Below are 21,882 nucleotides of genomic sequence, written 5' to 3' on the forward strand. Positions count from 1 at the left end.
TATAGCCTTGAACTCACAATCCTCACACTTCAACCTTCCAAATAGCTGAGATTACAGGCATGAACCACTACACCCAAAGAAGCACTCAATATTGATTTAAAGAACAATGTCACACATCCTTCTGCATACCCCAAACCTTCTGGAGACAGAAGTAATGAGGACTTATGAATAGATTGAGTACCTTCTTTGCTAACCCAAAATCCTACTAAAGAAGTCAAAAGGCAGCCCATGTGCTCCTTCAAAAGTCAAGGTGAGGCCAGGCATGGTGATGCACACCTGTAATCCCAGCAGCTCAGGAGGATCATGAGTTCAAAGCCAGCCTCAACAAAAACAAGGTGCTAAGCAACTCAGTGAGACTCTGTCTCTAAACAAAATACAAAATAAGGCTGGGGATATAGATCAGTGGTCAAGTGCCCCTGAATTCAATCCCTGGTACCAAAAAAAAAGTCAAGATGATCAGGAGGTCAAGACAGAACTTGTGTTCTTTGGCAGTAAACTTCTCCATGTCCTTTGCTGTTTTTTCCACATCTTTCTAAATACTTTTAAGTACCCTGGGGTTTAGATTTCAGATGTGTCTTCTCTATTCATACTGACTTTCTACACCACTTAGTCTGGAGGCTTTTTGTTTTCCTTTAGCCCTGACCTCTCCTTTAATTACCAATATTAAATTAAATAGCCTGCTTGACATATAACAGATGTTATGTTAGACATTTAAAACAGAGCTCCAGATAACTGCACCTTCCCACAAAATGACTGAAAAGAGCCACTCAGACAAGTCAGGTTAGATCAACACACATACCTGAGGGCAAGAAACAAATGTTCATGGTTTCAACCACTGACTTTTGAGGTGACTTGGTTATTCAGCCAAAACCAATTAACACTTTGCCCTAGCAAATATTGCAACACCTTAATTTGACTTTGATAATTCCTATTCTGCCTCCATTTGTCTCCCTCTATAAATCTTATTACTAACATTTACTTATGTGTCTAATTTATTATCTTTATCCCTCAATAAAATAAAAACTCAGGGTTGGAATTGTAGCTCAGTGGTAGAACACTTGTCTACCATTATGAGGTCCTTTAGTTATTCCCCAGCACTGAAGGGAAAGACAAAAACTAAAAACAGACAGACAGACAAGAAAGTAAAATAAAAACTACATGGACAGAATTTTTTGTCTATTTTGTTCACTGCCACATCCTCAGAATCCTTTGAAATATACCTAGCACTTAAGTATTCATTAAGTACATGCTGGATGAATGAATGAACAATTGATCCTCCGTTTAAAATTCTGGTACAATTCTCATGTTACAATATTCAGTATTCTACAAACTCTGCAGTTCTGTAAAAACTATACTTCACATCTTCATTCAGTCTGATTCATTTAACATAAGTTAAACCCTGATTAAAAGAGATTAAAAATTAGTATTTTCAGAATTGAAGACAGCATGTTTTAGGTTTTCCCAGAACAAATAAAGGAACTAGTCAGGCATAAACTCATGTTATAAGATCCTAAGCAAGTGTTGTTTACTCCTTGAAGCCTGATTCCTGAACTATGGAAAATATCTAAGCCAAATATAAAGAACAGACAGTAATAAAAGTTCACAAAGAGATACTTTATGCCAATCCTTGAAGAATGAAGGAACTGGATACTTAACATTTTATCCTTAAAAAAATGTGTATTCTACAACATTCTCTATTTCTCTTAATAGTACTTATTCTGGTTCCCCCAAAGAGTATAACCTCTTTGAAAATAGTATTGGCACGCAGTAGATATTTGATTGTAGCATTTTTCAATTATATTTTCCTGACAGGTTAAAATGACTTTTTTTTTTAAAGGTAAAAATGAAGATTCTGACTTTAGGTTTTTAACATTACTGGTGTAAAGTAAGTGTTCTTTATAAAAATACAGAATATAAAATGTACTAAGCCTTTAACTTCTACAAAACTATGAAAAAAACCAAATGTATGGAGGCTGGGGTTGTGGCTCAGAGTGCTCGCCTAGTATGACTGAGGCACTGGGTTCAATCCTCAGCACCACATAAAAAAATAAACAAAATAAAGGTGTTGTGTCCATCTACAACTAAACAAGAAATCTTTAAAAAAAAAAAACAACAAAAATCAAATGTATGTATGCGGATAGAATTAATAAAGGCCAAGCAAAATTAATGATTCAAAAATGAATGGAAAAGAATTAACAAATGAAAGTTGGTTCTTTTGAAAAGGTGCATAAAAATGCAAATAAGAAAAAAAGACATTAGAATGAAAAAGGAAATTTAAAAGTACATGGAAGAAGTTAAGAGACTAAAAAAATAAATGCAACTTGTTGTATATCAATACTTTTTAAATCTAGAAAAATTTGGTATGCTAAATATTTTTTCCAAAAATAACTAAAGAAAAGGTTGAAAATTATAAGACTTATAATCTTATTAGAAATTCACAATTTGTGGAAGATCTACCACTATACAATCTACCAAGTTTAATTTATTAGGCCAGTTTTGTATTCATTCTGCATGGATCAAGTAATTCCTATATGATTATCATTACTCTATACCAATAAATATGAAACACTGCAATTCATTTTTCAAAAGTAATACATACCCAAATTCCAAAGAAGAATAAAGAAAAAATATTGTAAAGTCTCACTTAAAAACATAGATAATAATACCTGAATAAAATATCAAAAAATCAAAACCTACAGCATAGCAAAAACAGGGTCTATTACCACTGCCTGCGTGACCTTGGGCAAATTATTTCATCTTTCCTTTAGTTTTTTTTTTTTTTTCATCTGTAAAATGGTGATTATAACAGAATCTATAGCAGGGAGTTCTTATGAATATTAAATAGGTAGGTAGAAAGTCCTTAGAACAGTGCCTGGCACATGATAAATGCTCAATTAGTCTGTGTAATTATTATTCCAAGAAAAAATGCAACATAATATAAAGAGGAATCTCCTAAAACTGATATAAAATACTTATAACAAGTCAATAGTACAAATTATACTGAGTGTAAAAAATACTAGGCCAGGTGTGGTGGTGCCTGCCTGTAATCCCAGGGGCTTGGGAGTCTGAGGCAGAAGGATCGCAAATTCATCAGCCTCAGCAACAGCAAGGCACTAAGCAACTTAGTAAGACCCTGTTACTAAATAAAATGCAAAGAAGGGCAGGGGATGTGGCTCAGTGGTTGAGTGCTCCTGAGTTCAATTCCCCACAACCTCACCCAAAATACTGGTCATTCTCATTGAAGATATTCAGTGTTATCATGATTTTTCATATTTTCAAGATTATGCTAATACAATAAGATAATAAATATTGGAAGATAAAGTAATTATTTACCAATGATATAAGAAAGAAAGTCTACAGAATAAACACAACTCTATTAGAATTATTAAGAGAGGCTGGGGTTGTGGCTCAGTGGTAGAGCACTTGCCTAGCATGTGTAGGGCACTGGGTTTGATCCTCAGCACATTAAAAAAAAAAAAAAAAGTATTGTGTTCATCACAATAAGTAATCAAAAAGTATTGCCTCATTGTCTTGAGGCTTCACAACTAAAAAAAAATTTTAAATTAAAAAAAAAATACTAAGAGATTTTGATAAGTAGCCTGATTTAAAACCAAACCAAACAATTAGTATCCATTTCTTAAGAGTAACAACAAAAATTTGTGAGAAAAAGAGAATCTTCTTAAAATTACAAAAAATTATAAATACCTAGAAATATAATTCAATGGTACAAAATTATATGATAAACTATATAAAATTTCACTGAATAAAAAATATACCCCAAATACTGTTGATTGACTACCTCAGCAATACCTGTATTCTCCTAATTACACAACCTAGAAATTCGGAAATCCTTCTAGAGCAATCCTTATCCTCAATCTTCACGAATAGTCACTGAATCCTGCCAAATTGACCTCATAAATATTTCTCAAATTTTTACCCCTTCTAAATCTCCAAATCAATTATCCTAGTTATCCTTTGCAAAGACAGAAGCAAATTAGTCTCCCTATTTCTAGTCTTTCCCCTCTCAAAATCATTGCCCATTCATCAGCCAGAGTAATCAATCTAAAACACAAATTGACTAGATAAGGTCCCAGTTTAAAAACAGAGATCACTACAGCACTCAAGATGGAATCCAAGCACAAGGCCTTTAGTCACCTGGACTGAGCATCATCTCCTTCATCTACTCTTTACCCTTTTTAAGGAATAAAAACATGGTTCTGTTTACCAAATCAGGAATGCAAGTATCACTGAATAAAAATGCCCAGGTTTCTCACAGCTACAAACATGTTTATATTACTAAGCTTCCATTAAATTTGGTGAAGATTTTTTTCATGAGAAAAAATTACTTTACATTAATATAAACAGAAGAAAATGCAAAATTTTGTTACCGCTTAAGTTAAAATGCAAGATTCAAAAGAAGGCTCACACACACAGAGTTGGAGCCTTTTGCAGGTGCTAAAAATGGTAATGCTTACACCTGTAATTGGAGGTGAAAGTGTAATACTACCAAAATCTTAACACTCCATTTACCAACACCTGTAACTAACACAAAATAACTGTCAAGCAATAATTCCTTTTTTTTTTTTTTTGGTAATGGGAATTGAACCCAAGGATGCTAACCACTGAACTACATCTCCAGCCGTATTTTCCATTTTGAGTCAGGCTCTAGCTACTTTATGGAAGCTCATCTTGAAACTGTAATACTCCTGCCTCCCCAGTAGCTGGAATTACAGGCATATGCAGTACACACTCCATAATTCATTCTTTATGTTGATTAACTCAAAGGTCTTGCAAGATCTTATATGACCTCATCTCTGTATCTCTACCACTCATTCTTGCTCTCTACTCTGTATTCCTAGTATGTTGTCACATTTCCACTTTAAAGTCTTTGTCCTCGCCATTCTCACCAACTAGAAACTTTTTCCACTAATGAATATAGCTTTTTCTCAACTCCTAAAAGTATTTCCTCAAATGTTGCTTCTCCATGAGGTAACAATACTCTGTTTTCCTCCATCATTTTCCTTATTTTTCTGTTTATTATAGATTTCCTACCAGAATGTAAGTTCTATGACACTAAGATTTTTGGTGTTTATTCACTGAATCTCTAGAGCCTAGAACAAGTACATGGTAGAATCTCAACGAATTAATTTATTGAATGAGAAATCCTGTCAAACAGATCATACTTAGATTTTACTTTAAGACTGTAACAGTGAGAGCCTGCCTGGAGTCACATAGTCAAAGATGAAGCAATGATTTGTAAAAAACACGGTTCCATTCTTTACAATCACTGATACTTTCATTTATGTGGTGAATTCCTAAAATACTTTTTATTTAGGATATTTACCTTATCAGACAGTTTCTTCCTAGCAAGGGGTACTTCCACCTCTTTGTTCCCAGACTGGCAATGCCTAACTCATAAACATTCAATAATTATTTAATATGGAAAATGAATAAATGCATAAATAAATACATTAGGTACCCCCAAACTTTTACATGAATGTCTCAATGGTCCAAAAGATTGTCAACTATCCTATTTAATTTTAAATCGAGTTTTAATATAAAAATACAGTGTGCCTTAACAAAAGTACTGGCACAGAAAGTTTCTTCAATTGACAAAACGTGATTTCCGAATTAAACGGACTTGTGTTGTATCTGCACAATTTTCTACAACCTGGTTTTTAAGGTTTTATTCGTCATTAGCATATACTACGTTGAAAGTTCCAGAATCAGTTACTCACTTCACTCTATACACATGCATATTACCTCTCAACAAAAAATGCAAAGTGTCATTTTCGCCATCATCGAACTTTACAAGACATGCTAGACACACAGACAACTTCGCTTACAAAAATTAACGCTGAGAACATCCTCCGGAGCAATACCTGGCCCAGGCGTCCCCGAGGTAGCTTTCTGGAGGAAGTTTGGCACTAGTGTAAGGGCATAACTAACTTGCTGTAGAACCCCAGGTACCACACACAGGTCCTCTCTGAGAAATATTCACTCCTAGGCATAAGGAGTGGTTGCAGCAAGACTTAAAATTGAGGCCCCTCCCAGGCCGCGTCAAAATCCAGGACCCAAAGATTCTGCTCCTCAGATCTCCTCACCCTGTCTAGACTAGGGGAAAGCGACCATTTCTCTGGTAGAAGATGATGCACAAAGAAAAAAACTGGCCCGCCAGCGTGAAGGCCGAGGAAACACACAAAAACAGAACACACTACTTAGCCAGGGCCGACCCCCGGAGCCTAACCGCCCCTCCACAAGTTAAGCCGCAATCGCGTTTATCGCGAGATTTCTCGTCTTCTCGGAGCTCAATCTGAAACCTCGCGGCCTCTTGTGTAAGAGGGGCTAAGAGGCCGCCTCTCAATCCCTTTCACGGACCCCCAGAGCACCTCGACCCCTAGGCCCACCCCTCCCCGCAGACCTAGCAGTCCCCCAGAGTGTCTCGAAACTTCCGGAGCTCGACCGGAACCGGAAACAACTGGGAGTGGGTGGAGCCGCAAAACGAAAAAGCGCGGTGAACAGTGGAAGCCCCAGACTGAGACTGGGCGGCTTTTAGACCAGCACTGCGAACTGGACTGTCCCGATGGACTCCACCGCCTGCTTGAAGTCCTTGCTCTTGACCATCAGTCAATACAAAGCCGTTAAGTCAGAAGCGAACGCTACTCAGCTTTTGCGGCACTTGGAGGTAAAGGATTTCGCGGCGTGGGACAAATTGGGTTCTCCGTCCTTAATAATTACCACGGATCCTGGTGTGGCCGGGGAGTGGCGGCCCCAGCTTGGGGCGGAAAGGACAGCTCTTCACTCTCTTAACTGTCATTTTGTATTATAAGGGCGAGTGAGTATAAGCGTTCAGGTGGCTGCAGCGAGAGAGGAGGGCCTACGGAGGACTCCAGGAAAAGAGCGGGTGGGAAATTTGGGCCCACTCATCCACACCACTCCTTGGTGTTTTCATAGTTTTTAATTTTGCCATTTAGGTAGGCGATATATTTCTGATGGTGAATGCCTTGTGCAGCTCTCAGAAAAAAACTGAGAATGAAGAAATGGGTGTCAGCGTGAAAGGGGATTATCCATTCTTCCGAACTTCCTCCATACTTTGTCTATATAGACCCATGCAGAACTTGAGCTTTGAATTTTTTATGATTCACAAAGCTAAGTTTAGTTGATTTTTTTGTATTATAGTTATACATAATATTGGGGTACATTTTGCATAATCATACAAGCATGGAATATAATTGTCTCTACTTGAGTCGCTAGTATTTATTCTTTCCCCCTCCTGTTTCCACTTCCACTATTGTAGTGGTCTTCCTTCTATTTGTTCATAGTTTCTTAATTGGTTCTTTATAGGCTAAGCTGATTCTTGATGATGGTATTTCACAACAGTAACCTTGTGACTAGAAATTAAAAGTAGCATTCAGATTGGGCCTGGTGGTGCATGCCTATAATCTCAGTTACTTGGGAGGCTAAGGCAAGAACATCATATGTTCAAGACCAGCCTGGGCCTGACTCAAATTTTTTGAAAAGGTCATAGTTCAGTGGTAAAGTGCCCTGGGTTCAATCCCCAGTATCCAATACACAAAAAGTATGGTCTTAATTTTCTAGAGGACTATAGTTATCAGTAGGTAAAAGAGCAATGCTTAGAAGGTCTGTACCTCAAAATATATGTTCTCATTGTTTGTATTTTCATCTTTTGACTTAGTGTTTTTTGGCTTACAGACTTTATTTTAGTAATACTGTAAAACCCATACTCCTTGGGAACAGATAATGTGAAACTCTTAACACTAAAGCTTTCAAAGAAAACTAACATGGGTGAGGGAATAAAAGATCAGAAAAGAAAGATTAGAGGGATAATAAAGCAGGCAAAGAAAGATTAGAGGGATAATAAAGCAGAAAATTTTTAAAGTATTTAGAACAGATTTAATCTAATTTTGAAGTAACTAATGGTTTTTCTATCTTAATATAACAAGATGCTAAATAATGAATAATTTGTAAAGCATTTTGGAAATTCATGCTTTCTGCCAGCTGGTTTTGTTTTTCAATCCAAACTTTACATTGTGACTCTCCTTTCTTTGTTGGTTGTAAGAAAGGAATGAAAAATTGAATAAACAAAAATTAAATTTTTAATGCCTATCCTGGCTACTTAAAATTCTTTTTTAAACTATTTTCTCCATTATCTCTTACTTTTTGGACTTAGGTCTTATCTTTGCAAAGGAGCAATCCATAGTTATCCTTGAGGTTTCATTTTTTTCATTCTCCTCCCTCAAAGTTGGTGAAACTAGAATTCATTTATAAAATAAATGTATAAGTAATAAAGGGCAAATTTTCAGTCTAGGGTTTTGTAGAGTGTTCAATATAGTATGGAAGACAAATATTACTAGATAGTCAAAAGTTTGCTACCGCATGAAAAAGAGGTATAGTGTATGGTAGGCTACAAGTCAGCCTAACTTATATGGTGTAAGTGACTTAAGAAAAATTGACTGGAAGAATTTAAACTAAGATCCAAGTGATTACTGTAGCTAGTGAAGGAGGATTAGATAATCTAGGATGTGTGAATTTTTCATAATGGGAAAGAAAGTGGCAGTAGCACTTTGAAAAAACTGAGCTTATTATTTGAAACGAAGAAGAGGTGAAAATTGCCAACTCTTAACTAACACATTTTGTATACCATTTAATAGGTAATTTCTGGACAAAAGCTCACACGACTGTTTACCTCAAATCAGATACTACCAAGTGAATGCTTGAGTTGCCTTGTGGAGCTACTGGAAGACCCAAACATAAGTGCTTCACTGATCTTAAGTATTATCAGTTTGCTGTCTCAACTAGGTAATGCATTTAGTTTCTTTCTTTCTTTTTTTTTATTCCCAGTTTTTGGAAAATATATTAGTTTAATATTTTCTTTTCTTTTTTTTTTTAGAGAGAGAGAGAGAGATTTTTTTTAATATTTTATTTTTTAGTTTTCGGCGGACACAACGTCTTTGTTTGTATGTGGTGCTAAGGATTGAACCCGGGCCGCACGCATGCCAGGCGAGCACGCTACCGCTTGAGCCACATCCCCAGCCCCTAATTTAATATTTTCTATAGTCCAAATTTAATTATAAATTCCCTTGGAGAACAAGTCACATTCAAAAGATTTCTTCATTGCAGAACTTTTCAGAGTTACTTTGAATTGTGAATCTTTAGAAAAAGGATAATATGTCATTTCTTAAAATATTAGGTCAAGGAATCAAAAGCATTTCAAAAATTCCATGTTTTATAGGAAAGAATGCAGTTTGGGAAATGTTAAGCTGCTTTGGAATTTATAAACTACAAAAATCTGTACCTACATAATGGCGGTATTGAATACACCATTCAGAAAATCATAGTTACCAACCAAAAGATCATTTTTTCTGTGATAGACATTACAGAGAATTTTGAACTAGGGATAAAAATACTGTTGTTGCTTTTTCTAATTTTTTTCCTTTTGCATTTACTTAATGATTAGCCCCCACCCCTCATTTGAGCATGGGGTGGTGGGAGTGGGATATTTCTTTGTGTAGTTGTAAAATGAAGATAAGCTTAATAAATTCAAGTGATATGGAAATACTAGCACAGGGAGGCATTGTCCAATAGAAGAATAGAAGTTTTTTTAATGATAGAAATTTTTTAGGTCCTTATTGTCCAGTCAAGTAAGTACTTGCTACACAGGGCCATTAAGCATTTGAAGTATAGGTACAATACTGAGAAACTAAATCTTTAATTAATCTAAATCTAAATAACCACATATATAATGTAATGGCTTTACCAAATTAGTAAGCCTAGTTGTAGAGTAAGATGGGATGAGTCTTTACTCATTACCACAGCTCTTCTCATCATTGCATTCACCTTTGGGGATGAAATCTCATTTTTTTGGTTTGATATGTATCTTTTTAGGTATTTTTCTATTTTAGAACAAATGATTTTAGATATTTAGATGGTTGTTTTCAATGCAGTTGGTGTTGTAGAGCACCAGATGTTTTATCCTATATCAGTATAATTCTAGTAGCTGTCTGCTACTATAATTAGAGGGTGCTATAATTTATGTAGCCATTCTCCTAATGGTGATGTTATTTTTCAACTTTTGCTTCTAGAGTCAATAGTGTGCTGGGCATGGGGGCATTGATAGTGAATGCCTTTGTGCAGATCTTATGGAAACAACTGCTGAGTATGCAGAAATGGGTATCAGTGTGAGAGAGGATTATTCATTCTTCTGAACTTCTGCCATTCTTTGTCTATACAGCACAGTGTAAACCAGTGACTACCTCTGGGGTTTGATCTCTAGTACCAAAAAATAAATAAACTCAATAGTGCAATGAACTTTTTTTTTATGTAATTTCCCTCAAAAATTCCGAGTAAAGTTTTCAGGTCATTTTAAAATTGGATAGCCATTTCAGGAAGTAAATTGCTTTTTTTTTTTTTTCTTTCTTTATATACCAGGGATTGAAACCAGGGACCATTAACCATTGAGCCATATTCCCAACCCTTTTTATTTTTTATGTTTGAGACAGGGACTCACTAATTTGCAGAGCCTGGCATTGAATCTCCGATATGCTTGTTTCAGCCTCCTTAGCATCTGGCTGGGGTGCGCCACCTGCATAAATTGCTTTTAAAACAGTTATACCTCTTCTAACACCCACCAACAATTTAGGTGCTATTTCAACATTTAAATATACTAGACAATTTTTAAGTGATAATCTTTATTTTAAGTTATATACACTTTAATAGATTTATATTGTAGAGGCTTTCTGGTTTACAACAAAGTCAATGTGATAATCTGTTAATAGCAATATTTCTATAAGGATGTAAAATGAGTTTTTTCTTTCATATTAATTTATTCTCCATAGAGAAATCATTTGAGTTTCTGAATTGGAGGGTGTTGATAAGTAACCATATTTTCACACTTTATTTTCTTAAATGACAACTTATGTGAAATAAATTTAAAATTACTTTACCTTCATTCATGAAGTCCATATTAAAAAAAAATATGAAGAGAAGGGAGAGTGGAAGGGAATAGGAAAGACAGTAGAATAAATCGGACCTAACTTTCCTAGGTTCATTGAATACACAACCAGTGTAGCTCCACATCGGGTACAGCCATCATGTACAATGGGAAGTTATACTCCATGCATGTATAATATGTCAAAATGCACTATACTGTTATGTATATCTAAAAATAATTTTTAAAAAATATAGTTTGTACCATTTTATTTTAACTTACAGCTGTAGACAATGAAACCAGAGATTGTCTTCAGAATACATATAATCTGAATAGTGTGCTGGCAGGAGTGATCTGTCGGAGCAGCACATGCCACAGTGATTCAGTGTTTTTGCAGGTATGCATACCCACATAGTATGCTGTAACACTTATTTCCAGATCAAAATTGACAAAATTGGTTATAAACTGTTAAACTCTATATGATGATATAACAACATGATTAGGCATGGTTCTTTTCATAAAGAGCTGTTTGGACACACATGTAATTGTTTCTAGAGAAAGGAATTTTACCCATACTACAACCATTCTTGAAGAAACCCAAATCTACTTTATAACAGATGTCTGCATTTTGAAATGTAAGCTATTCATATTTAAAATGTAATTTGAGTTGGCATCTAATCTCCATCTATTGAGGAAACATCCTACAAAAATTAAAGCTATGGTCATAGTTTTATTTAGTAAAGATTGAAAACTCTTAAATATATGAAATTTCATTGAATCTAAAATGTAAGCAATTGTAAGATGGAGAAACATCAGCAATTAAATTGGCATGCAATTTTAGAATTGATTCAATTTGAAAAAATCTTTTAATCGATTAGTGAGCTATGTATGTGTTTCACTCCCTATTCACCTGTAGGATGATTAAGTGAACAATGTTGATGATTATGTTAGTTTTATGTTACTAAGTTTTCAGAACCTGAGAGAGTACACTAAAGACAAAAGGTTTACTGGCTCACAGTTTGGGAGGTTCAGGAGCATGGCATCTATATCAGTTCCGTTCTGACAAAGGCCCTTATGGCTGCAGTCACATCATATCAGAGAGCAATGGCAAGAGCATAATCATAGTGAGATAATAGGGCCAAGCTTGCTCCTTTTGCAACCTTCCTCTCTTGAGAACTACCAAAGAGGACACATGAGAAAGATTTCATGTACCCAGTGACCCAAACACCTAGCACCAAGCCCCACCTCTCAGATGTTCCACCACCTCCTAATAGCATCAACCTGGGGACCAAACCTTTTTAAAGGTTTTTTTTTTTTAAAAAAAAAAAACCTTTAATAACAGTGAACCCCTGAGAGATACAATTATACCACTCCCAAATTGTTAACAATGGTGATGCTTTTTCATATAGAATGTGTAGAAATGTGTGAATTAAGTGATAAACTCAAAGCTTCCTATTAGTCTCATTACTTTGTATGTGTTTGAAATTTTAAATAAAGGAAAAAATATTGCTCTAAGAAATGACAAAATTCTTGCCCTAACCTTTGCCTCTTCAAATGATGACATTCTCATAATATGTGCAACTGCCCAGTCATGTGAGTAGGTACCAATGGGTTTTTATGTGTTTATATTCATACGTATTTTTTTATTCTTAGTGCATTCAGCTTCTGCAGAGGTTAACTTATAATGTCAAAGTTTTCCATTCTGGTGCCAATATGGATGAATTAATTACATTCTTGATAGATCATATGTGAGTATGCACTAAACATGTAACCAAATAATTTATTGATTTATTTTTAAACTAAAATGATGTGATAGATTAATTTTTCTTAGTTTTTTTTTTTTTTTTTTTTTTTTTTTGTACTTTTTAAACTAAGTGAGACTGACTCTTATTTGGTCCTCTTAGATGATTTTAAAGATCAAAACAGAATTAAAGAAGAACTGCTTCAATTTTCATAGCTAGGAGTCATGAAACATTGGTTTGGGCAGGAAAAAGTTAATGAAAGTGGACATTTTGTATATATGCTTAATCTTCTTGATAGGAAATATATCAATGAAATAGCACATTGTCACTCTGACAGTTATTTTCATATTTCTATGATGAAGTTGACTAATTTAGTTTCAAAGAGTGAAATAATTATTAATTACTATTCAGAGCTTGACAGTCTTCAGATGTTAAACTTTTTAAATATAAAAAGGAATTAGATATATGAATTAGTTTATCATTTTGATTGATAGAATGTATTTAATCCTTTTTGTCTTTTTTTTTTTTTTTTTTTTTTAAACACCAATATAAAATAACAGTCAATCATCTGAAGATGAGTTAACAATGCCTTGTCTAGGATTATTGGCAAATCTATGTCGGCACAATCTTTCTGTTCAAACACACATAAAGACTTTGGTAAGAAGTTTGTTTTTACACATATTTTTCTTTTTTTTTTTAAAAAAAAAAAGGTTAATTTAAGACCATCCAGCAGATACATCAAAGTTAATGTAGTGTCAGATTATCATATAAAGACTTGAAATATTCTAGTTTTATATATGTTATTTCTCAAAGACAATGTAAGTTCAGAATTAATGCAAATATTGATATCTAAAATGTTTCCTTCTCTGTAGTATTCCATTGTCACATGAAATAAGGCAAGAATTGTTAAGTTATTCTGTGCTAATAATGCAGGCATGTCACTAGCACTCCCATTTACCTGAGTCTGCATTGTCAAGGACAACTCCTCCAGAAAGGTCCATGAGTAATCACCTAGTATCAACTATCAGTACTTGTTGTAAGTGAAAGCATCCAAATAAACTAACAGAATCACATATAGAAGTAGAATAAATTGGGAAAGTTGATTGATTACTTGAATTGCTTTTGAACACATCTCTACTGTGCAATATTCTGAATTACCTTTTTGATTTTAAATTAAATGCTATTAAAATTGTTCAAGTGCTGGGTTTTATTGACCTAGTCTTACTTTGGAAGTGGAGTTGATTTTTGAGCCATTAAAGGGTTTGAAAGGTTTTTAGAAAAAGGAAAGCTTCCATGTATGGGTGGGTTGGTAGGTATACACACCTGTTTTTAATTTCTGAATAAAAAATAATGTCCATATTCAGAAAACACTTAAATATAATAAATAATAAACATTTGCTCATAATTCCTTACATAGAAACTGCTCTTTATGAAGACTGTACTTATCTATACTACTCTTAGTAGTTTATGAACTTACCGATCTTACCTCATGAATGGTCTCATAAGTCTAAATGGTAATTAGCAAATGAGAAAAGTTCATTGCTACCTCAGAATAAGATAAATTGTCTAACTGACTGAATATTTTCTTGCTTTATACCACAATTAAGAGAGTTCCTCATTACTGTTTTTATTAACTTAAATAGTAAAACAACTTCCTGTAGTATTTAAGCTTTTTCCTTTCTCTGTATCCATTTTGAACTATTAGAAGGGACACATTTATTATCTGTGCATTATTTGAAGTGACAAAGCTTGGGAAAAATTGATCTCCCACCAATTTGACATGTTTACCAAATTTGTATTTTTTCTGTAGATCCTTTTTGTTTATAAAATTAGTCAAACAGTTTCTAAATTTAAATTTATCTTTGTTATACATTGCTCCTTTAGAGCATTCATCTTTTAAAGATGGCAATCATTACTGAAAAGAGTTGATAATGATTTTTAATAATACTTTCACCCACTTTGTGCAACATTCACTTTTTAAACTGAAATATAAAACTTATAATTTTTTATTCTAATTCATTTTTAATTTTTTTCTTCCTCAGAGTAATGTGAAATCCTTTTATCGAACTCTTATAACCTTCCTAGCCCATAGTAGTTTAACTGTGGTTGTGTTTGCACTTTCAATATTATCCAGTTTGACATTAAATGAAGAGGTGGGGGAAAAGGTAAATATAATTATTTTTCTATTATGTGTGGAGTGTTTATAGTCTCTGATATTTTAAAAAATCATTGAAGCTTTTTTTTGCATTTTAGTATGGTGTCAACTTAAATTTTTTTATGTAATATACTTTTCCTAATTTGTTTTTAAGCTATTTCATGCTCGAAACATTCATCAGACTTTTCAACTAATATTCAATATTCTTATAAATGGTGATGGTACCCTAACAAGAAAGTATTCAGTTGATCTACTGATGGATCTCCTCAAGAATCCAAAAATTGCTGATTATCTTACCAGGTATGACACTCTTTATTAAATATAGGATCTCTCTCTCTTTTTTCTTTTTTAATTAAGATGTGTTGTTTTTGCTAAATAAAACTACTTTTTAAGATGATAAACTTGTATTCTACTGATTCATAGAATACTAAATTGAAATGTTTTGATATTTTTATTAATTCCCATTCTTTTTCTCCTGAACCATAACAAAATATAACAAGTTGGTGATGATGGGGTGGTATATGTATGTTTCAACTATGTCTTACATCAGTAGGATTCTGCTGTCATTATCTAAAGATGTAGATATTCTTAACTAGTGTCTTTTAAAATTAATTTTAAATCTTGAACATTATAATTCGTTGAAAGAATATTTTTATTAACATTTATGTTAGTATGTCTATGACTTTAAATTTTTTGTCAAAATATTAATGTTTTCCTTGGTACATGCCACTTTTGTGTCATAGTTAAAATGGAATGTTTATATGTCCTTTCTATCAGTGAGTTTCATGTAACCATCTATCTTTTGAGATCGGGTAGTAGCTCTTTTCCAAAGATCTCATGGCCTGTTAACATCTTAAGTTAAATTTCCATAGTGCCTAAGCAGCACTGTGGTCCCGACTGAAGAAATTATTGAAAATGCTTTGAAGAGTTAAATTAAGTTATCATTCACAAATAGGAAAACATTTATTGAGCTCCTACTATTATCAGACACTCAGGAAGGATGGGTTCTTGCAGTAGCAAAATGTAAAGACAGTTCCTGATTTTTAAGAAACATGGAATCAAGTGCCAGATGCAATGGTGTTTGCCTGTAATCACAGGGGCTTGGGAGGCTGAGGCAGTAGGATTGCAAGTTCAAAGCCAGCCTCAGCAACTTATTGAGGTTCTGAGCAACTTAACGAGATCCTGTCTCAAAATGAAAAATAAAAGGCTGTAGATATGGCTCAGTGGTTAAGCACACCCCCCAGGTACAATCCCTAGTACAAAAAAAAAAAAAAAAAAAAAAAACAAGGAAAGGAAAGGAAAAAGAAACAGAATGAAGAAATTTAAAAGGGAAGGGCTGGGGATATGAAGCAGTGGTAATGGTAGGGTGCTTGCCTGGCATGTACCAGGCCCTGGGTTCAATCCCTAGCACCACCAAAAAAAGAAAGAAAAGAACTTTAAAAAAAAAAAAAAAAGCTGGATCCATTGGTACAATTATTCCAGCAACTAGGGAAGGAGATCACAAGTTCAAGGCCAGCCTTTGCAATTTAGCAAGACCCTGTCTCAAAATAAAAAAATTAGAAAGGATTGGGTCTGTAGCCCAGTAGTAGAGCATCCCTGAATTTAATCCCCTGTACAAAAGAAAGAAAAATATTTGAAAAACAATGCTATGGACTAAGGCAAAATTGACTTCTTATATATGGGTAACTAATATTTTATAAAACCCAAGAGGAATTTACATTAGTATTTCACTTTATTTTCTTTAAACTTCTATAGATGACAGCACTTTTTGTTCCACTTGACCTCCCTTTACTTGCCTCTTCTCATCTTTTATAAGTGTCTCAATATCCATGTGTATTCATTCTGGCTACCAGGTAGTGCTTGACAGCTTTGTATACTGGAAATTTCTTTGAGCTATATCTTCCTAGGAGTATAGAAAGATAATCTGTTTTAGCATTAGTAAGACATTGTTTGATCACTGCTTCTGAAAATATCACAGTTTTATTATCTACTTTTTCCTCTGTCCAGTCTAGAATCCAAGAAGACTAGAACCCAAGAATTACAAGTCTACTTGTAGACCTGTTATACCATTTAGCAAACCTGAGTCTTAAGTCTGTTCCAAAGTCAAACTTAATGCCTAGCTTACTAATCACAACTTCAACAAATCACACAACTTTATCTGGGCCGGCCCTCTTGAATTATTGATTCCTAGTTGACTTCCTTTCTCATTGCTTACAATGGTTTTTTCAAATATTTGTTGCTTTCTTCTTGCCACCTTTTGTGCAGATTACCTTATCTTTGTTTAACACACAGAAAAAAATGAAATGGAATCCCATCTGACTGAAGTTTGCTCAAATCTTTGTCTGCAGACAAATTTATTTGTGTTTATACCAGTTCTTGTCTCATTAATAAATATTTTTTATTATATGTGTTAAGTCTTATTCTGTCCTACAGTTAGCAGTTTCTCCATCTTTTTTGTACGTCTCACTGAATTGTCTCTTTCTCCTTTACTTATAAACATGCTCAGTGTCAGCTTTTCCTTTAACCATATGTCCTTATTTCTTTTTAGGTATATATCCAAATTTTCATCCAAAATCGGGGTCCCTGGCAACCTCTTCACACTTTCTTTTTTTATTTCCTCTGTAAGGCTGAAAAACTTTATATGTCTAACTCATGTTTATTCTTCTAATACTCAAGTCTAAGAAATGTCATTACCTAATTAGGCCTGCCCTGACAAATCTAGGCCTGATACCCATTCTTTGTTCTGTATCATCACACATGTTCTTCCATTTTACTGTTATATTTTACATTACTTTGCATTATTACATTCTACATTTCTTCTTCTGTGAGCTCTCTCCAATTTAGTTATATAGAACATAGCATGAATGGTACCTCTCCTAGAGTTCAGTATCATGTGTTTGCAGAGCCTAATTTAATGCTTGCCAATTTTAGATGTTTTATATAAATAAGTAGCTATGTAATTTATTAGTATATTCCTATGACCTTTGAATTTTTATAAAATGAACACAATCTTTTACAACATAAGACAGTTGAGATATTAAAATTCAATGATTATTGCCAAGTGAGTTACTGTGTTTCAATAAATGAGAGGGCAAATTTATGTTTATAATAGTATAAGATAGATTCCAGATTTTAAACATAGGTACCCAACTTGCAGTGATCTGACTTCTTAAGAATTTTTTTGACGTCACAATAGTGTAAAAGCAATACACAGATTGGTAGAAACTGTACTTTAGATCTTGAATGTTGATCTTCTGTTTTAGCAATATGTAGTGTCATACTTTCTTACAATGCTGAGTGGTGGCTATAAGGAACAGCTACCAGTAAGCTGCTGAACAACCAATACTCCGTAGTGTATTATGTGGCTAAGGTATTAAGTAGATAAGGTTGTATTAAATACTTTTTCAACTTAAAATACTTTCTACTTAAGATGGGTTTATTGGGACATAACTGCATTATAAGTCAAGAAGTATCTGTAAACTTTACAAAAATTGTATTCTATATTAGAATAAATAAATAGTGGAAGGAATACTTATATGTTTCATTTATGTTATAAATAAATCCTTTTTGATATATCATTAATTGATATATGCTTTTTATTTAAACCTAGGTATGAACACTTTTCTTCATGCCTTAATCAAGTATTAGGTCTTCTTAATGGTAAAGATCCTGATTCTTCTTCAAAGGTATGTAAAAATACATTTTTGTCTTCAACCTTTTATAAACTATAATGGGCATAAAAATCCAAGTGTAGTGCTTTCTTAATATTTACAAACTGAATATATTTGTGTAATAAATATTGAGACCAGGAAGTAGAATATTATGTGAACTCTAGTAACTCTTCTTATTCTCCCTTTTAAGTCAGTACCTGCCAGTTCCTTAGCAAGGATGACACAAACTGACTTCTGATAGGCTATTTTTTCTATTTTTTAATTTATGTAAACAAAAACATATAACATGTACTTTTTGCATTTTTTTGTTGTTGCTGTTCTGAGATTTACCCACATTTTATAAAGCTTTACAGATTTGTTGCTGCTGCTGCTGTTGTTGTTGATTGACTATTAGGAAGAATCTTATATTAACTATTTTCTACATGTCTTTTGGTGAGTTTATGGACATGTATGTCTTGGCTGTGTACCTAAAAGCAGAATTGCTCTGTCATGGAATATACATATGCTTTATTAGGCACCATGGAACCAAAGGGATTGGTCTTATATAGTAGTATGTGTGTATATATATATGTCTATATATAAAATAGCATGCAAGTATGTTTGATTATAAGACCACAATGACTTTGATAGCAGAAACTGAAAGAATGATATGAGAAAGGAAAATTATATATTAATGTCGTCCATGAACTTAGTTGTGAAAATTCCAAACAAAATATTTACCAAATCAAAGCCAGTATTTAGAAAGGATCATGCCTTGTCACCAAATGAGATTTATCCCTGGAATGCAAAAATGGTTTAACTTTTGAAAAATATATAATATAATTTCTCACATTAATAAGAGCAGAAAAATAATGGTATTAACTTATTAGAGGAAGAACAAGCATTTGATAGAATTTAATAGTCATTCATGATAAAGATTAGCAAAGTAGGAATAAACAGAAGTTTCTTTCCCTCATAGAATAACTACCAAAAATCTATTGCATCATCATTTCTAATGGCTAATTATGAGAACTTTCCTTCATTTTAGAAATAAGAAAAGAATGTTCATTATAACCAATTGTATTCAACAGTATTTATTGGTGATGCCAAACAGCCCAGTAAGAAAATGAACATGAATAAAAGTTATAGAAATTGGAAAGGAAGAAATAAAATTTATTATTCAGATGATGTTATTGTGAATATAGAAAATCTTGAATTTATAGAAATCATAAAAATTAAGTGAACCTGTTGAGCAAGTTGGGCTGGATGTAAGATCAGTAATACAATTAAATTTTATTTTTATTCTGGTAACAAATAAATGGAAAATAAAGTTCTTAAGATGGCATTTACTGATTTTTAAGGAAATATCAGATGATTAGGGCATAAATGTAGCAAAATGTATGTGGAGCCTCTGCTGTGAAATTACAAAACAGTTTAGAAAAACACAACTAAGCAAATATGAGTATACCAAGTTCTTTGGTTGGAAGAGTTTGCAATATGTAATTAATCAAAACCCAGCAGGTTTGGTTGTTTTTGTTTTAGCATTAGTTTTGGTTTTGGTGTTATATAGAAATTGAGACACTGTTTATAAAATTTATATGGATATATAGAAGTTCTGAAATAACCTCAGCTCTTCTGAAGAACAAAATTGAATGATTCATAGTACAGATACAAAAACTTAATGTAACACTACCATAATAGAGCAGAGTCATAATGATAAGATAGCTAGCCCAGTGGAACACGGTATTGTCTTAAACCAGACTCAAAGTATATAGCCTTCTGATTGATAGCAGTAGAATCTTAAAAGTATGGTGATTTTTAAATGACACTAAATCAATTGAATATATGTCTAGGAAACAAACAAACAAAAAAAAGCCCTAACCTTAAGCTTATCTCGAACCAAATGCAAAAATTAATACAAAGGTTGTAGATGTAAATGTGAATGGTAAAAACAGTGAAGCTTTTAAGAGAAACATCTAGCCAGAATATCTTCAGAGCCATGGGATGGACAAAGATTTTGTAAAGCAGGAAAAATTAAACAGGAAACAAAATATAGGAAAAATGATAGAGCTGGGGCTGTAGCTTAGTGGTAGAGCACTTGTCTAGCACATGTGAGGCACTGGGTTCGATCTTCAGCACCACATGAAAATGAATGAAAGTATTGTGTCTATCTACAACTTAAAAAAAGAAGGAAAAATGTTGGTCAGTTAGACTACATTACAATTAAGATTTGATGTTCATGAAAAGACTATCAATAAGAAAATAAAAAGGCAGCTGGTATGGTGATTCAGGCCTATAATCCCAGAGACTTAGGAGGCTTAGAAAGGAGAATTGCAAGTTTTGAGGCCAACCTCACCAATTGAGCAAGACCCTGTCTCAAAATAAAAAGCATTGGGGATGTAGCATAGTAGTAAAGTATCTCTTGGTCAGTCCTAGCACCAAAAAAATAAGAAAGAAATAGAAAACAAAAGGGCATCTAAACTCACAGCATGGAAAAGATATCCACAATACGTATGTCCAAAATGGACTCTTACCCAAAATATATTATTTTAAAATTATTTTTTAATGTAGAGTAGAAAAAAAACGCCGAACCCAGTAGATACCTGAATATAAACAACTTGGTCAATAAATATTAAATGGTTAGTCAACTTTATAAATCTTCAGGAAAATGCAAATTTAAATGGTATTAATGCTATATAACCACTGGATGTTTAAAATGGAAAATACTAGACAGACCATAATTTTCATACAGTACTAAACTGTGAAAACTGGCATTATCTACTAATACTGGGCATATATATATATATATATATATATATATATATATATATATACATATATACATAAAAGTATGACCCAGCAATTCCACTTTTAGGGATTTACCTCAAAGAACTGGAGATATTGATATAGATATATATATAAGTATATATAGACACGTGTATTTTTTTTTTTTTTTTTCACAAAAAGCCATATACAAAATACAGTAGTACTCCTATTAGCTAAGAATTGTAAACAACCCAAATGCCATCATCAATGGAATAAATAAGTAAAATGTGGTATTTGTTGCATCGGAATAGTATATAGCAGTGAGAAGGAATAAAATGCAATAATAGTATGTATACATCTAAGCTAAGGAAACCAGACATAGGGGGCTGGGTACTGGGGTGCATGTCTGTAATCCCAACAGCATGGGAGGCTGAGACTAGAGAATTGTAAGTTTGAAGCCAACCTCAGCAACTTAGGCCCTCAGCAGCTTAGTGAGTTCCTGTCTCAATATAAAAACTGAAAAAGGGCTGGGGGTGTGGCTTAGTGGTTAAGTGCCCTAGTGTTCAATCCCTGGTACCAAAAAAAAAAAAAAAAAAAGGAAAAAGAAACCAGACATAAAAG

At 33.4% G+C, this 21,882-nt stretch overlaps 2 protein-coding genes across 10 annotated transcripts in view; one reads left to right on the forward strand and one right to left on the reverse strand.

The window, feature by feature from the left end:
* The window catches only part of Dzip3 (DAZ interacting zinc finger protein 3), an 87,664-nt gene extending 81,200 nt beyond the window's left edge, over positions 1-6,464 (reverse strand). For 3 of the 6 annotated variants that reach the window (XM_071615376.1, XM_071615377.1, XM_071615372.1), the window contains exon 1: positions 5,847-6,397. The gene's annotated coding sequence lies outside the window, so the exon portion shown is untranslated. Of the gene's footprint in view, positions 1-5,344; positions 5,409-5,846; positions 6,398-6,421 lie in introns of those variants that run through there. The other 3 variants (XM_071615373.1, XM_071615374.1, XM_071615375.1) reach the window with 3 other exon arrangements.
* Positions 6,465-6,541: 77 nt separating this feature from the next.
* Positions 6,542-21,882, forward strand: part of Cip2a (cellular inhibitor of PP2A) — a 35,373-nt gene continuing 20,032 nt past the window's right edge. For 3 of the 4 annotated variants that reach the window (XM_071615822.1, XM_071615824.1, XM_027943206.3), the window contains exons 1-8: positions 6,542-6,685; positions 8,673-8,820; positions 11,233-11,345; positions 12,602-12,696; positions 13,251-13,347; positions 14,733-14,855; positions 15,000-15,145; positions 18,456-18,531. In XM_071615822.1, coding sequence (XP_071471923.1) covers positions 6,584-6,685; positions 8,673-8,820; positions 11,233-11,345; positions 12,602-12,696; positions 13,251-13,347; positions 14,733-14,855; positions 15,000-15,145; positions 18,456-18,531 — 900 coding nt within the window. In that variant the 5' untranslated portion in view covers positions 6,542-6,583. Of the gene's footprint in view, positions 6,686-8,672; positions 8,821-11,232; positions 11,346-12,601; positions 12,697-13,250; positions 13,348-14,732; positions 14,856-14,999; positions 15,146-18,455; positions 18,532-21,882 lie in introns of those variants that run through there. The other variant, XM_071615825.1, reaches the window with a different exon arrangement.

This window comes from Marmota flaviventris, chromosome 8, assembly GCF_047511675.1.
Source record: "Marmota flaviventris isolate mMarFla1 chromosome 8, mMarFla1.hap1, whole genome shotgun sequence".
In the NCBI taxonomy this organism is placed as follows: Eukaryota; Metazoa; Chordata; class Mammalia; order Rodentia; family Sciuridae; genus Marmota; species Marmota flaviventris.